General features: G+C 39.9%; 1 protein-coding gene across 7 annotated transcripts in view; it reads right to left on the bottom strand.

Moving 5' to 3' along the window:
- Positions 1–19,372, bottom strand: part of F8 (coagulation factor VIII) — a 119,294-nt gene that overhangs the window by 71,559 nt on the left and 28,363 nt on the right. For 5 of the 7 annotated variants that reach the window (XR_007124681.1, XM_047715162.1, XM_047715163.1 and 2 more), the window contains exons 6-10: positions 16,981–17,085; positions 14,598–14,819; positions 12,381–12,639; positions 11,714–11,885; positions 5,246–5,339 (exon numbers count right to left, since the gene is read on the bottom strand). Coding sequence is in view for 6 of the 7 variants with exons in the window: in XM_047715162.1 (XP_047571118.1) it covers positions 5,246–5,339; positions 11,714–11,885; positions 12,381–12,639; positions 14,598–14,819; positions 16,981–17,085 (852 nt within the window). In the remaining variant the exon portion in view is untranslated. The other 2 variants (XM_047715167.1, XM_047715168.1) reach the window with 2 other exon arrangements.

Raw genomic sequence — 19,372 nt, 5'->3', positions numbered from 1 at the left:
TATGCTGTTGGTAAGAGACTAATTTTAGATCCAAAGACACCTCCAGATTGAGAGTGAGGGGGTGGAGAACCATTTATCATGCTAATGGACATCAAAAGAAAGCTGGAAAGCAATCCTTCTACTTAAACCAAAGACTGTAATAAGAGATGATGAAGGATATTATATCATAATTAAATGGTCTATCCAACAAGAAGAACTAACAGTTGTAAATCTGCCCCTAACATGGGAGCAGCCAACTATATAAACTAATTAATAACAAAATTAAAGAAACACAATGATAATAATACAATAATAGTAGGGGACTTTAACACCCCATTCACTGAAATGGACAGATAATCTAACCAGAAGATCAATAAGGAAATAAGGGCTTTCAATGACACACTGGACCAGATGGACTTCACAGATACATTCAGAGTATTCCATCCTAAAGCAATAGAATACAGTCTTCTCAAATGTAGATGGAACATTCTCCAGAACAGATCACATACTGGGTCACAAATCAGGTCTCAACTGGTACCAAAAGTCTGGGATCATTCCCTGCATATTTTCAGGCCACAGTGCTTTGAAACTTGAACTCAATCATAAGAGGAACTTTGGAAAGAGCTCAAATACATGGAGGCTAAAGAGCATCCCACTAAAGAATGAATAGGTCAATCAGGAAATTAAGGAAGAATTTTAAAAATTCATGGAAACAAATGAAAATGAAAACACAACTGTTCAAAACCTTTAGGATATAGCGAAGTTGGTCCTAAGAAGGAATGACATAGCAATAGAAGCCTTTCTCAAAAAATGAGAAAGATCTCAAATATACAAGCTAAACATACACCTAAAAGAGCTGGAGAAATAACAGCAAATAAAGCCTAAACCCAGCAGGAGAAGAGAAATAATAAAGATTAGAACAGAAATCAATGAAATAGAAACCAAAGAATAGTAGATAGATGAAATGAAACTAGGAGCTTGTTCTTTGAAAGAATTAATAAGATTGATAAACCCCTGGCCAGACTTACCAAAAGGAAAAGAGAAAGGACCCAAATTAATAAAATCATGAATGCAAGAGGAAAGATCATAACCAACATCAAAGAAATACAAATAATTTTAAGAACATATTATGAGCAACTATATGCCAACAAGTTAGGCAATATGGAAGAAATGGATGCATTCCCAGAAACATACAAACTACCAAAACTGAAACAGGAAGACACAGAAAATCTGAACAGACCCATAACTAGAAAGGAAATTGAAGCAGTAATCAAAAATCTCCCAGTAAATAAGAGCCCAGGGCCAGAAGGCTTCCCAGGCAATTCTACCAAACATTTAAAGAAGAACTAATACCTATTCTTCTGAAGTTGTTTAAAAAAACAGAAATAGAAGGAAAACTTCCAGACTCTATGAGGTCAGCATTACCTTGATCCCAGAACTAGACAAAGACCTCACCAAAAAAGAGAATTACAGAACAATATCCCTGATGAACATGGATACAAAAATTCTCACTAAAATACTAGCCAACAGGATCCAATAGCACATTCAAAGGATTACACACCACAACCAAGTGGGATTTATTCCTGGGCTGCAAGGCTGGTTCAATATCCAGAATCAATCAATGTGATACATTACATAAATAAAAGAAAGGACAAAACCATGTGATCCTCTCAATAGATACAGTAAAAGCACTTGACAAAGTACAGCATCCTTTCTTGATTAAAACTCTCCATAGTATAGGGATAGGGGGAACATACCTCAATATCATAAAAGCCATATGTGAAAAGCAAAAACAAACAAACAAAAAAACCCAGACACATTAACTACTGGACTTCATCAAGGTAAAAAGCTTTTGTACAGCAAAGGAAATAGTCAACAAAACCAAAAGACAACCAACAGAATGGGAGAAGATATTTGCAAATGACATATCAGATAAAGGACTAGTATTCAAGATCCACAAAGAACTTATCAAACTCAACATCCAAAGAGCAAATAATCCAATCAAGAAGTGGCCAGAAGACATAAACAGACATTTCTGCAAAGAAAAAATCCAGAAGGCCAACAGACACATGAAAAAATACTCAAGATCACTCAGCATCAGGGAAATAAAAATCAAAACCACAATGAGATACCACCTCACACCAGTCAGAATGGCTAAAATTAACAAGTCAGGAAACAACAGATGTTAGCGAGGATGCGGAGAAAGGGGAACCCTCCTACACTGTTGGTGGGAATGCAAGCTGGTGCAGCCATTCTGGAAAACTGTATAGATGTTCCTTGAAAAGTTAAAAATAGAGCTACCCAATGACCTAGCAATTGCGCTGTTAGGTATTTACCTCAAAGATACAAATGTAGTGATCCGAAGGGTAGGTGCAACCCAGTGTTTATAGGAGCAATGTCCACAATAGCCAAATTATGTTATGAGCCCAGATGCCCATTGACAGACAAATGGATAAAGAAGATGTGGTGTGTGTGTATGTGTGTGTGTGTGTGTGTGAGAGAGAGAGAGAGAGAGAGAGAGTGTGCGCAAGTGAGCAATAGAATATTACACAGCCATAAAAAATGAAATCTTGCTATTTGCAATAACATGGATGGAACTAGAGGGTAGTTAAGCGAAATAAGTCAATTAGAAAAAGACAATGATCACAGGTGGATTTTAAGATATGTGAAATTTAAGAAACAAGAGAGGATCATAGGTGGAGAGTGAAAAATAAAACAAGAGGAAACCAGAGAGGTAGATAAACCATAAGAGAGTCTTAATCATAGGAAACAAACTGAGGGTTGCTGGAGGGGAAGGAGTGTGGAGGGACTGGTAACTGGGTAATAGACATTAAGGAGGGCATATGATGTAATACTGGGTATTATGTAATATATGAATCACAGGTCTGTACCTTTGAAACCAATAATGCATTATATGTTAATTAATTGAATTTAAATTTTAAAATGTTTTAAAAAAGATAAAAAGCTTCTCTATAGCAAAGGAAACAAGAAAACTAAAAGAGAACCTACTGAATAGGAGAAGGTATTTGCAAATGACATATATGACAAAGGGTTAGTATCCAATAGATAGAACTTACAAAACTCAACACCCAAAAAATGAATCATCCAATTAAAAAATGGGCAGAAGACCTGAACAGATATTTTCCAAATAAGACATCCAGATGGCCAACAGACATATGAAAAGGTGCTCATCATCACTCATCATCAGGGAAATGCAAATCAAAGCTACAATGAGAGATCACCTCACACTTTAAAATCAACAACACAAGAGACAACAAGTATTGGCAAAGTTGTGGAGAAAGAGGAACCCTCTTACAATGTTGGGAATGCAAACTGATGCAGTCACCCTGGGTAACAGTATGGAGGTTCCTCAAAAAATAAAAATAGAGCTACCCTACGACCCAGCAATTGCACTATTAGGTATTTACTCCAAAGATACAAATGTAGTGATCTAACACCCCAATGTTTATAGCAGCAATGTCCACAGTAGCCAAATTATGGAGCAAGCCCAGATGTCCATCGACAGATGTGGGGTGTGTGTGTGTGTCTGTGTGTGTGTGTGTACATACACATATGGAATATTACTCAGCCATCAACAAGGATGAGATCTTGCCATTTGCAATGACATAGATGGAGCTCGAGAGTATTATGCAAAGCAAAATCAGTCAGAGAAAGACAAATGCCATAGGATTTCACTCATATGTGGAATTTAAGAAACAAAACAAACAAGTGAAGGGAAAAAGAGAGGCAAACCAATACAGACTCTTAACTACGGAGCACACTGATGGTTACCAGATGAGACGTAGGTGGGGGAATGAGTGAGATAGATGATGGGGATGAAGGAGGGCACTTGTCCTGATGAGCACTGGGGGTTGTATGGAAGTACTGAATCACTGCATCGTACATTTGAACTAATATAACACTGTATGTTAACTATATTGGAATTAAAATTAGGAAATAATAAAAAATAAAATTAAAACAGCATCGAGACACCACTTTTTGCCCACCGGATAGGCAGGATTTTTAAAAACTGTCAATGTCTAGGGACACCTGTGTGGCTTAGTCGGTTAAGTGTCTGCTTTCAGCTCAGGTCATGATCCCAGGGTCCTGGGGTCAAGCCCTGAGTCGGGCTCTCTGCTCAGCAGGGAGTCTGCTTCTCCTTCTCCCTCTGCAGCTTCCCCTGCTTGTGTTCTCTGATTCTCTGTCAAATAAATAAATAAATAATCTTAAAAAAAAAACTATCAATGTCTAGATATCAATAATGTGGGAAATTATACTTTCATATAGGAGTAGTAGGAGTATGAATTATAACTTCATTTGGGGACAAAAGTGTGGCTATCTATTAAACACAGAAATACATATACCGTGACTCAGAAATTCCAGTTTGACGTCAGTGAACCTGAATATAGGTCAACAGGAAATATCCATTTTGCAGATAAGATGGAGAAAGAAAAAAATATGGTGAAAATATTCAGGCCCGTGGGCCAATACCAAAATACAATTCATGTAATTAGAGACCCAGTAAAGGAGACAGAGAACAGGGTAGAATTTTTTTTTTGAGGAAATAATTACCATGATCTTTCCAAATTTGTAAAAATATAACTTTATGGATCCAGGAAGATCAGTATACAGCAAATAGGATAAATATGAAGAAAATCACAGTCAGAAAACAATAACATACAGGGGAAGAATAATTCAATGAAATCTAAATTTAGCCATTATGAAGGCCAGAAGATGGTAAAACAAGATTTTTCAAAGTTCTCAAAGGAATAAAAAGCCCTCTCAACCTAGAATTCTCCATCTAGCAAAATTAGCCTTCAAAAGTGAAGACAAAATAGACACTTCCAAATAAAATAAAACTAAGAGAATCTATGTCTAAGCATACTTGCACTACAAGGGATGCTAAAGGAATTCTTTAGATTGAAGAGAAATGATCTGAATGGAAGTGATGCCGGATGGAAATCTGGATCTTTAGGTTCATAAGAAGCGCTGGTAATCCTAAATAACTGAGTGAATATGAAGGAGTATTTTCCCCCATAATTTTCTAAAACTACATACGACTGTTTAAAGCAAAAATTATAGCATTTTCTTGTGTGTATTGTAAAGTATACAGATGTACTACATACGGAAATTTCAGCACCAAGGACGGTGACCATCCAGTACACGCCAACTGTGGCAGGGCCCAGTATAACTTTAGCACCCTTGAGCGTGACCTCATATATATCTACAAGTCAGCAGGACTTAATAAAACTGATCTACCACTTACCTTTTGGCAATCTCCCTGAGTGCAAAGGACTGACATCAGTGATCCCATGAGGGTAGATGTTATAAGGCCGGCTTGCTTGATTCTTAAATATTATCTGAAAGTATAAATGAAATACATGATCAAGTCCTCAAGCATCTAGGACTGACAGGAAAAGTGTGGATTATCTATCTTTGGAAGACAAAAGCAACTTTATATCCAGATTATAGGGGTTTGAGCCTAGAGAGACTTTCCATAACATTGCTCAGACAGCTACTTAGGTATTTCACTAGAGGCCCGTTGCCATTTCTTTAAAGTTATTTCAATTGTTTCAGGATATATCCCTTGCACATTCTCAAACTAATTGAAATTTGAATGTCTGCTGAGGGCACCACTTCCCCTCAGTCTTATTCCACCATTTGGGTACTAAATTCCCCAAGAGTGAAGAGGAAAACAGTGTCTCAGGTGATAAAATCTTCACTGAAGGAGCAGGCACGACCAGGATTACAGGGTTAAGGACGGCTGGCAGTCAGCGTTATCTGATTGCATGAGCTTTAAATGGGAGGAGTGCTGGAAGAGCAGGAACACTGGAGCAGCAATTCAGAACACTGAACACATCAGCGCAGTCCCTAGATCTGAGGCTGGGTACGATATGAGGATGAAAAACCAACTTCCAACTGCATTCTTGTCTTAAAACCCACTCACTTGGTAAAACCCATTAAAGAGCTGATTCCTTGCCTGCGCTTAGGCAGCAGAATGATTTAGAAGAAAAATCACGCAGCTCTGCAATCAGCCTTTTAAAATTCATGATCACAAACCTCAAATGATCACTCAAGTTACTGAGGTATCCTGTTAGGGTTTCCTAGAAATTCATCTTCCCACTTACTTAGTTGATTAATATTTGGTTTCAGATTCTCTCTCTCAGATGCTTCTGTTTTCACTGAGAAAGGAAATTCCTTGTCCTCCTACTATCAAATCAATCCACCTATATGCATGTGGGATTCAACTCCTAATGCCAGCATCTCCTTTTTCATGCAATAAAGTTGGAGCATCTTCCATTTTAAGAACTTCCCTTTGAACAGAATATAGAGCCCAGAAACAGATCCATACAAATACAGTCAAATGACACCCACATGCAAAAAAAAAAAAAAAAAAGAAAAGTGAAAAAGAGAGAAAAAGAAACTAGACATAGACCTTACACCTTTTACAAAAATTAAACCCAAATAATTACATACCTACATAATTTTTAAAGAACTCTTCTGAATGTGAGCTGTCTCTACTTCCCCATTTATTTGCCTATTTAACTATTTACTAATATCAGTAATGATTCATGGATATTTATTTTATACTTTGGGGTTTAATCCAATACTACTTTATTTTATTGTTCAAATTCTTCCACCTTGGCCATTAGAAACTTTGTAAGTTGACTCCTGTGTCCTTTGACATTGTCCTATTCTTTTATTTTTGAGTACTTTTTAAAAAAAGATTTTATTTATTTATTTGACAGAGAGAGAGATCACAAGTAGGCAGAGAGGCAGGCAGAAAGAGAGGGAAGCAGGCTCCCCACTGAGCAGAGAGCCCGAAGCGGGGCTCGATCCCAGGATGCTGAGATCATGACCTGAGCTGAAGGCAGATGTTTAACCCACTGAGCAACCCAGGCGCCCCTTATTTTTTGAGTACTTTCTTATTATATTCAGAATTATGCTGATGTCTCCAACTCTAATCCAGAATCACATGATTTATTCTAGTCTGATTTTATTTTATTATTTTTTTAATATTTTATTTTTATTTATTTATTTGACAGAGAGAGAGAGATCACAAGCAGGCAGAGAGGCAGGCACAGGGGGAGAGGAGGAAGCAGGCTCCCTGCTGAGCAGAGAACCCGATGCAGGGCTTGATCCCAGGACCCTGGAATCATCACCTGAGCCGAAGGCAGAGGCTTAACCCACTGAGCCACCCAGGCGCTCTAGTCTTATTTTATTATTACCCTTTTCATTAATGAGAAATCTGACTCCAACCAAGCGTCATCCATTTACTTAATCTTCAAATAGTAACAGCTTTATCTATTTCTTTCCAATCTGAAAACTTTTTCTCCTGAGAACACTGGCTAGGGTTTCTATTAAAATATCAAATAGAGATATGTTCTATCCTGATCTTTAACAGAAGTATTTACCCCAAAGATACAGATGCAGTGAAAAGAAGAGCCATCTTTACCCCAATGCTCATAGCAGCAATGGTCACAGTCACCAAACTGGAAAGAGCTGAGATGCCCTTCAATGGACGAATGGATAAAGAAGATATGGACCGTATATACAATGGAGTATTGTGCCTCCATCAGAAAGGATGAATACCCACTTTTGTATCAACATGGAAGGTATTGGAGGAGATTATGCTGAGTGAAATAAGTCAAGCAGAGAGACTCAAGTATCATATGGTTTAACTTACTTGTGGAGCATAAGGAATAACATGGAGGACATTAGGAGAAGGAAAGGAAAAGTGAGTTGGGGGAAATCGGAGGAGGAGATGAACCATAAGAGACTGTGGACTCTGAGAAACCAACTGAGGGTTTTGGAAGGGATGGAGTGGGGGGTTGGTGAGCCTGGTGGTGGGTTTTAAGGAGGGCACTGTTGCATGGAGCACTGGGTATGGTGCATAAACAATGAATCTTGGAACATTGAAAATAAATTAAATTTTAAAAAGAGTAGGATTTCTGAGTTTCACTACCAAGTATGATGGTGACTATAGGTTTTCCGCACATCTTTATTAGGATAAGGATGTCCTTTGCAATCCCAATTTTTTATGACTTTTTATTATGTATTAATCATTTTCTACATATAAGACCATGTCATCTGCAAATAGACAGTATTATTTCTTCCTCTCCAATCCAAATGCCCCTAATTCCTGTTTTTTGTTGTTGTTGTTGTTGCTATTGTTTTGTTTTTGGCTTATAGCACTGGTTTCCAATACAACATTAAATAGAAGTGACAAGAGTAGACCATTAATTTTTTCCCCAGTCTTGGGGGGAAAACAATCTTTCACCATATAATAAATTTTTTTAGATGTTCTTCATCAAATTAAGGACCCTGCCTTCTAGTTGCTAGTTCACTGGGACATTTTTCATCTTGAATGGGTAGTGGATTTTGTCAAACTGTTTTTCTTCACCTATTACATGATCATGTGCTCTTTGTTCTTTATTTGATTAATATGGTATATTGCCTTAGTATTCGTATATTGAACTGTCCTGCATTATTGTGGAATAAATCCCACTTGATCATGGCATATATTCTTGTAAAATTGTTGCTAGATTTGGTATACTAATGTATTGTGCAAGATTTTTGCATCTCTATTCATGAGGGATATTGCATTATAGTTTTCTTTAAAATTTTGAGACTTGTTGGGATACCTGGGTGGCTCAGTCGTTAAGCATCTGCTTTTGGCTAGGGTTATGATCTCAGGGTTCCCTGGGATCCCTGCTCGGTGGGAGGCCTGTTTCTTCCTCTCCCACTTCCCCTGCTTATATTCCCTCTCTCATTCTCTCTCTCTCTGTCAAATAGTAAGTAAAATCTTTAAAAAAATAAAATAAAATTTTGAGACTTGTTCTATGGCATAATGGCCTATCCTGGAGAATGTTTCATGTGCACTTGAGAAGAATGTGTTTACAGATAAAAAGAGATCAGCCATTTGTCAATAACTGTTGAATTTGAGCGATGGGTCCAAAGAAGTTTATTTTGCTATTCTACCTGTAAGTTTGTTTGAAAATTTTCACCTAAGAAGTAAAAAATAATCCTCAAATTCTTACATTAATACAAAAGTTCAATAGGATTCAATAAGATATCTGAACATAACTTATATAAATAAAGAAATGAGGTAGAGCTATATATCTTGACATGAAATGTTGTTAAATTAAAAAAAAAAAGGTAGGGAATAATTTACATAGTGCTCCTGTTTTTGTTTAAAATATGAACATAAACACATATATTTAAACACTATTTTTGGAAGAGGATATTAAAACTGACAGTAATGACCACCTATCAGACTATGGGATTAGAAGTCTGGGAGGGAGAAAAATTTGCCTTTCACTGTGTATATTTTTTGCATTTTGAACTATTTTTACTGGATAATCTAACAATAAGTAAACAAAATTCACGAAGAAAAATTGTACAGGGATAGCGGATTAAAATGTTGAAGAAGTACAATCAGGGAAGACTTGCTGTACAAATATCAAAACACAGGACAAAGTTGCAGTCATCAAAACAGTGTGGTAAGAGATCAATTAAAGAAAACAGATTTTAGCAATTTAGTATATAATAAAAAAGGGCATTTTTAAATTGGTGAAGAAAGGATCAGTTGGCCCAGTTAGCTCTCATTTGGGGAAATCCTTATTTGACACTATACATTACAATCTTTACTTGACGCTATCAACTACAACCAAAAGTAACTTCTAGAGCAATTAAAATCCTTATTGTAAAAATAAAACTATAAAAGTATAAAGAATAAAAGACTATTTTTATAATCTGGAGGTGATTAAGGCATTCCAAGGCAGAAATGATAAATGAAAAATACCCAGAAAATTATAAATAAAAAGACTGATAAAAGATCTTGACTACTGTAGGGGTGCCTGGGTGGCTCAGTCAGTTGAGCCTCTGTCTTCAGCTCAGGTTATGATCCCTGGGTCGTGAGATCAAGTCCCGCCTCAGGTTCTCTGCTCAGAGGGGAGTCTGCTTCTCCCTCTCCCCATGCTTCTTCCCCCTGCTCCCCCTGCGAGCACACGCTCGCTCTCTCTCAGATAAATAAATAAATAAATAAATAAATAAAATCTTAAGAAAAGAAGATCTTGATTGTATAAAGACTAAAAATCTTTGTAGGACAAAAGTGCAAGGGACATACTGAGAAAAATATTTGAAAAATATCAATATGTCAATATCCACACTGCATAAAGCCTTTTATAAACATGTAAGCAACAGACGACCATTCTAATAGGCAATTTGCAGAGGGTGTCATGTAAATAGTCAACAAACAAACATGAAACAATATGGAATTTCACTACTAGGCAGGGAAATGAAAATGAAGACAATATATAAATACTTATCTCATCAAATTGGAAAATTTTCTGAAGGCTTATAATAGATACTGTCGATGTGGGGAAAGCACAGTCAGACACTCTTGATGAGGGTATAAATTGGGGTAGAACTGCTGAAGGCACTTTGGCAGTATCTAACAAAACTCCACACCGGGAAAGGTAGTCCTTGTGCACAGTCTTTGGACCCCTGCTCGGCCGTGTAAGAACGGGCCTGGGCCTGGGACACCCCCTTACCAGGCCCTGACTTGAGCCCCCATGGCCTATGGCTGGCTTATCACCTTGCCCGATCAGTCTCAGGGAGTACTCCTTGTTCTGCTTAGGCACATGCATCAGTGGCCCCCAGGCAGGCCCTCAGCTTTCAGTATTTCAGTATTTCAGACTCCCTGGGGGAGGAGTTGGGATCCTTCTGTCTCAGCATAAGAGGGCTACACAGAGGCCAACTGCCCTTCGCTGGCTGCTGAGGGATATCTGTTACCAAGACGCTGTGGGCAGAGTGTTTGGATTTCTCCTCCTAGCAGGTGGCATGGAATGTAGCTGGAGTCCTCCTCCGGCACTGGTAACAGTTTCATGGTGTTCTGTTCAACACTCCATGTATAATGATCAGTGTCCTTCACAACATTTCGGAGCAGCTGAGTTGACACAAACAACCCTCTATCTCCAAATCAAGTGTGAAAAAATAAACCCCTATTTTTTTAAAAACCAAGGCTTATTGAGTTTCCTGTTCTTTGCAGCATAAGCCTTCTTAATACCTTGTATCAGGGGTCAGCAGACATTTTCTGGAAAGGGCCAGAGAGTAAATGCTCCAGATTTCATGAGCCATATGTAGTCTCTGTCACATGTCTGTCTTATTATTATTATTCTTTACAACTCTTTAAAAAGGTAAAATCCAGGGCACGTGGGCAGCTCAGTGGGTGAAGTGTCTGCCTTCGGCTCAGGTCATGATCCCAGAGTCCTGGGATCCATTCAGGGATAGAGCCCTGTGTTGGGCTTCCTGCTCAGCAGGGAGGCTGCTTTTCCTTGCCCCTCTGCTCCCCTCTCATTTGCTCAGTCTCTCAAATAAATAAAATCTTTAAACAAAATAGAAAAGTAAAACCTACATTCACAGGTTATCCAAAAACACACTATGAGCCAAATTAGGAATTAGTGGAAAAAATTATATAAGGATATGTAACAAAGACCATGTACTGACTGTTTCAAAGGGGTGACACATTTAATGAGTGGCATTATATTTGTGTTCTACATACTCCTATTTTTAAAACAAATTTATAATCTTCATTTATTTGTATAACATTTATAATTTTTAGAAGATCATATCCATTGGAACACAAGGCTCAATTATGAAGCTTTTAGAAACTCAGAATTCTCCAGACTTTGTCTTCATAATTACCCAACCTTATTTCTCTTCAACTTACCACCAGTGTGTCTCCAACTTCTCCATAAAGTAAAGGTCCCAGTATTCCTGATTCATACTGAACAGCTTCACGAGTCTTAAATGTTTCATCTGTGTATGCCATAAATCGGACTTTTTTGTACTTCCTACCAATCCGCTGAGGACCATTGTTCAAATACAGATTTTTATAACTTCTGCATGAGACACAAACAGATGAGATGTTGGGATGGAGAACTCTAGGTAGCGGAGGAGAAGCTAAAATCCAGCTATAGGGGCGCCTGGGTGGCTCAGTGGGTTAAGCCTCTGCCTTCGGCTCAGGTCATGATCCCAGGTCCTGGGTTCGAGCCCCACATCGGGCTTTCTGCTCAGAAGGGAGCCTGCTTCCTCCTCTCTCTCTGCCTGCCTCTCTGCCTACTTGTGATTTCTCTCTGTCAAATAAATAAATAAAATCTTAAAAAAAAAATAAAATAAAATCCAGCTATAAAAGAGCTGAAATGATTTAATCGGTGGAAAGGCATGAGAAAAATACAAGTATACCTGACGCTTAGCTATGTTAGTAAGGCTGTCTTATTTGATCCCACATCTATACCTAACCATAAACACGGCTTGAAGATTGGTTGTTTTGAATAATTGGGAATAACCTTTTAAAAATGAGGACGAGTTCATACCAAGTGTTAAGAGGCGCTTACCCATCGCTGGGGGCGGGGTCTGAGGGAGCGTAGTCCCAGTCCTCCTCTTCAGCAGCAATATAGTGCACCCAAGTTTTGGGGTGCTTCTTGGCAACTGAGCGGATTTGCATGAGAGGAAAGGAGTTGTCGTCATCAAAGCTAATCACATCCATGTCAGAGTCATAAAGATCTTCATCATAATTTTCCTCTTCCTTATTTTTCATCCGTAGTTGGGGCTCCTCTGGGCAGCTATCTACTTTGACATAAGCTTCCATACCACCTGGGATCAGACAAACCCAACAATGTCAGATTCCTATAAGACTTGCCTTAACTTCTACAACTTTGTTGTCTCTCACTGGGCCTTCAGCACCCTCTCCTAAGTGTTCCCTTCCCCACACCAATAGCCTTATCTTGCCACTCTCCCATAGCTGCTACTTTCGGGTTATGATCTTTGCACTCACCACTTCCCTTCTGCCTGATTCTCCTCCATTCTATGTTTTATCCCCTTTTTAATACTCACTCATTTGCTCTTATAATATGTATGAATATATTCCTTCTGGAATTGGCTCTGAACCTATCACCCTTCAGTTCCCTAATTATAACTTGAGAAACTGTGTATTTTCAGCATTTGGATGCCTAGGTCAGACCAGCTCCCCATTCTGCCAGTTGCTTAATGATTTCTATATGTACTCCACTGATGGTTTATTAGGAAAAATGTCGTAGTACATATAAATTTTAAGACATTCCAAGCTCATAAAAACATGAAAAGGTACAACTTAACAGTTAAGGAAACATATGTTATATATATACATATATATATATATTTTGAAAGATTTTATTTATTTGAGAGAGAGACAGTGAGAGAGAGCATGAGAGAGGTGAAAGTCAGAGGGAGAGGCAGACTCCCTGTGGAGCTGAGAGCCTGATGCAGGCCTCGATCCCGGGACTCCAGGATCATGACCCAAGCTGATGGCACTTGCTTAACCAACTGAGCCACCCAGGCGCGCAATATGTTATATATTTTAAGAGCATGTCTGCCTGTGACTAGTTGCAAGCCCTACAGCAAGTCTACTCAAAAATCTCAATTTCACCTTTGGCTTTATACTATGTGGAGAGTAATAATTCCCACCCAAGCTATGCTATAGGGCTATTTTGAAAATCGGTACTAATGCAGACCTTACTAGATGATGGGGAATATGGTAGATTTCAGGAGAGGCAAGCAACTAGTCTGGGGTTCATGTGGCTTTAAACATCATTCATTCTAGATCTAAAAATGTCTGTGGTCGAATAGGATAAAGCATTTTTCTGAAAAATGAGAAAATCAGTGGGAAAAAGTCAAAATAATAAAACATTAAGTAAACTCCTCAAACTAGGTAACTACCAACCTGCATCCAAGTAAATGAGCTATTCCTCTGTGACTTTAGGATCAACTTCCTTTGTCTTCTAACATCTTGTCAAAAGCTTCATAAATATTATACAACAGATGAGGAAAGAGGCCCCTACTCTTCATCACTATGGAGAACTATAAACAAGGCAACGTTGCTCATAGACCATAAAGGGAAAATAGTGGAGGCAGAGCCAGATCAAATCTCTTTTCCAAGGCAAGGAATTTGAAGACTGCTAGAACAAACAAGTGCTGTTACACACGACATTTTCCTCCAACAACCCTCATGGGCCACCACAGAGAAGATGAAGAGGGATGTTAGAATGAGCCAACATAAAGAGTTAGCAGAGTAAATACACAAGAAGGAAAATGGGGGTGGGGTGATCATGTTACATGAATTTTCAGTCTGTAGCTACAAATGAGGTCACATTAACAACAGTCTGAGGCTGTATTATTGCCCCAACTTGCTTAGACAGGACCTCTAATCCTGTGCAAAGTCCTCATGAAGAAGTCTGAAAGGCTCACAGGGTGTTTCACATATGCTCACCAACTTCCACTCCCACACTGCTTCTCCCAGGGTCCGCTATCCCTGACAGGCTCTGTATTTCCCATGTCTCTCACCTCCTTCCAGGTAGTGCTGGGGTGCCTCCGTGTTCACCAGTAGTCTGGAGTTTCTGCAACATCCTCCTGTCTTTGCTATTCATTGCTCTGGGCATCACCACCATCATAGTCATTTAAACTAAAAATTCCCCAGTACTACTAACACTCAAGCCCTCTTACATTCAAGGTACAGTAGACAGTAAAAGAAGAGCTGAATATTTATAATATTCATTTTCAAGATCAACAGATATTACCATGTTGGTGGGAAGGGATATGACAAAACAGTAGAAACTGGCCGAGGTCCATCAGGAATGTCTGAGCAGTCAGGAAAGTTAACGGTGAGATCTCCAAGGAGGCCTGGCGATGGTTTCTCACAAGAAATGTGTGACCTTCAAGAAAAATTGAGTGCACTTCGGGGGTGGTGCCCATTCCAATCACATGCCAATAAATTGATCTCTTGTGACATCCAGTCAGACCTATAACATAGGAATAAGACAGTTATGGTCAAGAAGTAGAGAACTTGAAATGGAAAACACGTCTCTAGGATAGGATGGACAAATTGACCTTCAAATTTTATTACTGACTGGAACCCAACTTTCCAAGGATGCTAAGGTACTGCCCAACTAAAGTTCTTGCCAAGGTCTTTTGCCCTTGGCCTCTGTGCCAACACCTCTCTGGGTTTTTCCCCCTATTGTTTGGATAGCTCCTTCTTTTGCCTCCTTTCCTGACCTTTCATCAAATGATGGATCACCTAGGACTCAGCCCAAGGCTTATTCTCATTAATAAATATTTTCCTTTGAACAATATCAAAATTATGCAAGTGAGAGTTATTCTTCTCACCACTCTCACTTCTTAAGTCCAGCCTGACACTAATTACGGCAATATAATTAATACTAATATTTACTGAGCACTTGCTTTAGATCAAGCACTGTTCAAATGATTTTACAAGTTTTAACTTTCTAACTCATTCATCTCCAGTAACCACATGAATGTAGAAACTATTGTTATCAGGAGAGGAAACTGATGCCTGGAAAGGTTAGTTAACTTGCTTAAATTGGAACCCAAGGAGCTGTATGTTTAGATCTCACCCTGTTAACTACTAGGGCACAGCTGTCTCATATTTTGGCTCCTGATGCTTTCAAATATACATATTTTTCACCATCATTACTACCTGCACCATCTTAATTCAAACTAGCTACCATTATCTGTTGTCTGTCTCAAGTCCAAACTTTCTAGTAAGGCCTAGAAATCCCTGAATGGTATAGCCATTTGAATTCTCGTGCCTTTGTATGGGACCTGTTTCTTCCAATGGAAGCTTTAACATCTTTTCTTTGTTCTCTGAAATTCCACAATCATAATTCTGTGTGGGGATCTTTTTTTATTTATCCTGCTGGGAAATTTGAATATGAAGACTCAAATATTTTCATCCTTAACACTTCTCTCATTTCTTTGGTTTTTAAAATCTGTTTTAAAGTGGATTCCAAGGGTGCCTGGGTGGCTCAGTGGGTTAAGCCTCTGCCTTCAGCTCAGGTCATGATCCCAGGGTCCTGGGATTGAGCCCCACATCGGGCTGTCTGCTCAGCAGGGAGCCTGCTTCTCCCTCTCTCTCTGCCTCTCTGCCTAGTGATCTCCCTCTCTCTGTCAAATAAATAAATGAAATCTTAAAAAAAGTGTATCGCAAATCTTGTTTTACTTTCTGGGAGATTTTCTCTATTCTAACTATCTTCTATCGAGTTTGTATCTTTTTTCTAAAGATTTTTTAAAAATTTATTTGACAGAGATCACAAGTAGGCAGAGAGGCAGGCAGAGAGAGAGGAAGGGAAGCAGCCTCCCTACTGAGCAGAGAGCCTGATGCGAGGCTCGATCCCAGGACCCTGAGATCATGACCTGAGCCGAAGGCAGAGGCTTTAACCCACTGAGCCACCCAGGCGCCCCTTGAGTTTGTATCTTGACAATCATATTCCTAACTTTTGTGAGCACACTCTTGGTTTGATTCTTTTTCACAGAATCAAATTATTACTTGATTGATGTAGTATCTTCTTGAATCTTGATGAAAATACTAAGTAGATCTTTCGACAAGTTCTCTTCTAAGTATTTCTTGTTTTCTTCTGGGATTATTATTATTTTTTGTTTATCTTTGCATATCCCTGTTATTTTTCAGGCTTCCCCTAAGTATTTGTTCAGCCTTGGCTGTCCACATACATTTAAGTAAAAGAAAAGAGAAATCTGTGAGCTCTGTGTACACGGGCAGGCCTTCGTGTTTAGGTAACTGGAAGAGTAATCTGCCACTTCAGTTTAAGATCCCACCAGATGCCCAAATTCAGTGGGCTTTCCTCTGGGACACAGAGTTGTCTGAAGAGACGCAGAGAAGAAAGTTCTCATAGTAAATGCAAATTATTTTTTAAAAGATTTTATTTATTTCAGAGAGAGGGCAAGAGAGCATGCGTGGAGGAAAGGGTGGAGGGAGGGAAAGGACTTCAAGTAGACTTACTCTTGACTCAAGAGTGCGCACAAAGCAGGGCTCCATCCCATGACCCTGAGATCACGACCTGAGCTGAAACCAAGAGTCAGATGCTTCACCGACGGCGCCACCTAGACTCCCTGACCCTGCAGATTCTGGAGCAGGTGAGTACGTACCTGGCAGAGACCTGTTTATGTAGCCATTGACTGTATGCATTTCACGCCGGGCCTGAGCAGATGCCAGATCTGAAGACTCATTTGTTTCTGAGTGCCAGCTTTTCCCTGATGAGAGAGGAGGCAAAGACAGGGCCAGTTAACGGTCTGTCTCATGAGTCACCCTCCCTCTCTCCTTCCCTCCCATGGGGCAAAGACTGCTCACAGCTTAAGCATTTTTGTTAGCACAGTAGGCATGGATGACTTGCGCTCCAAGTCAGTAAGAGAAAGGCAGAGGACAATTACCAAAAGGAAGATATTTCTTGCTCAAACTGATTATCTCTCCCTATATTTGTCCACGACAGTAGATGGCAAGAGATGGTGGCAAACGATAATGAGAAGGGAGAATATTGGTTAGTTGGTGCCATGAGGACTTCATTCTATTCATTCACGGAGTCATTTAAAAGGAAGCAAATGAAAATCATCTTAGAAAAGGGCTCTCAGTCCCTGTCCAAATTGCTTCACTCAGGTTGTAGTAATGAAAACTCAAGAACATGAAAGCTTTCCAACCTCTTCCCTGAAACGAGTAACAGTGAAAGCGCTGTAAATATTATTATTGGACAGCTGTTTCCCTGAACTTGGCCCTTTGTGTAAAGGGCTGACAGCGAATGCTGAAGGTTTCTGAAGCATCCAGCCAAACACATTTACTGAGCGCTACTGAGTGCTAGGCACTGAGGACAGAGACTGTGTCTTCTCTGCTTACAATTTAGCTTGACTAGAGAAACTGACAATTATAACAGAGTGAAGAATCATGTAACAGAGATTAGAACAGGCTAATACAGACACAGAAAGGGGAAGGGACTTCACTTTACTTGAAGGGAAAGGGATATAAAATCAAACAAGCAGGCAGTGATGGCTTTGTGTGATAAGGAGGAAACTCCAGGTGCTATGGGAACATATAAAGAGGCTTCTAACCCAGAGCGGAAAGAGAAGGGAACACTTCACTTTCTAGGCAGAGGTAACAGCATGAACGAGCAGCGCACGGCATATTTCAGTGTGACACAAACTGTGCCCCAGTTGGCTGGGGCCTGAGCGGTGAGGCAGGGAGAGCAGCACAGTGAGGCCAGACAGGTCATCAGGACTGGAGTGTCAGGGGATGCAAAAAGACAGGGGACTCATCAGGAGAGGGATGATGGGGTCCTCAATTCCAAAGAGGGAAAAGATGGGACAGGAGGAGGTGGCAGAAGCTCTGCACCACATCATGTTCTAAGTTTTTTTTTTTCAAAGATTTTTTATTTATTTATTTGACAGAGAGAGATCACAAGCAGGCAGAGGGGCAGGCGGAGAGAGAGGAGGAAGCAGGTTCTCTGCTGAGCAGAGAGCCCGATGCAGGACTCGATCCCAGGACCCTGAGATCATGACCTGAGCCGAAGGCAGCGGCTTAACCCACTGAGCCACCCAGGCGCCCCATGTTCTAAGTTTCTTAACTTAAATCACTTAATCCCCACCACTGTGCTACGAAGAAAGGACTATTATTTCAGTTTTCAATGTGAGGACACTGACACACAGAGAGGTTTAAGTGACACAGTGCAATGCTGCCTGCCAGGAGCAGAGGGGTGGAGGAAACGGGAAATTCCTGTCTAAAGAAGATACACTTTCGGTACTTTTTTAAAGATTTATTTAAATTTTTAGAGGGGGGAGGGTCAGAGACAGAGGGAGAGAAAGAATCCTCAAGCAGACACCCTGCTGAGCGCGGAGCAGGACACGGGGCTCGATCCTGAGACCCTGAGATCATGACAAAGCCAAGAGTGGATGCTCAACCGGCTGCACCCCTCAGGTGCTCCCAAACTTTCCGTTTCAAGATGAGCCAGTTCCAGTAAGATTCCACCTCACACCCGTCAGAAGGGCTAAAACTAACCAGTCAGGAAACAACAGGTATTGGTGAGGATGCAGAGAAAGGGGGGCCCTCCTGCACTGTTGGTGGGAATGCAAGCTGGTGTAGCTACTCTGGAAAACAGCATGGAGGCTCCTCAAAATGTTGAAAATAGAGCTACCCTATGACCCAGCAACGAGATATCGGCACCTTGTGTTTATTGCAGCATTACCTACAAAAGCCAAGACACAGATGCAACCCGAGTGTCCATCGACAGGCTGATGGATAAATATAATGAAGGGCATGAGCCCAGCCTGTTATCCAGCTCCTCTATCTTCTTACCGGATAGCTCCCAATGGAACTCAGGCTGTACTTTTTCTTGAAACTCAGTTTCATCCCCATCTCCTTCATTCCTGAACAGTAGTTTATGATCTTACTTTATAATCATTTCCTCTGGACAACAGCAGCCCTTATTCTCAAACACCAGATTAAATTAACATAATTAACATATCCTACTTTTTTAGGAGCCCCAAGTTCATACTG

The sequence above is a fragment of the Lutra lutra genome, chromosome X, assembly GCF_902655055.1.
Source record: "Lutra lutra chromosome X, mLutLut1.2, whole genome shotgun sequence".
Classification (NCBI taxonomy): Eukaryota; Metazoa; Chordata; class Mammalia; order Carnivora; family Mustelidae; genus Lutra; species Lutra lutra.
This window is presented reverse-complemented; position numbering and strand designations above follow the sequence as displayed.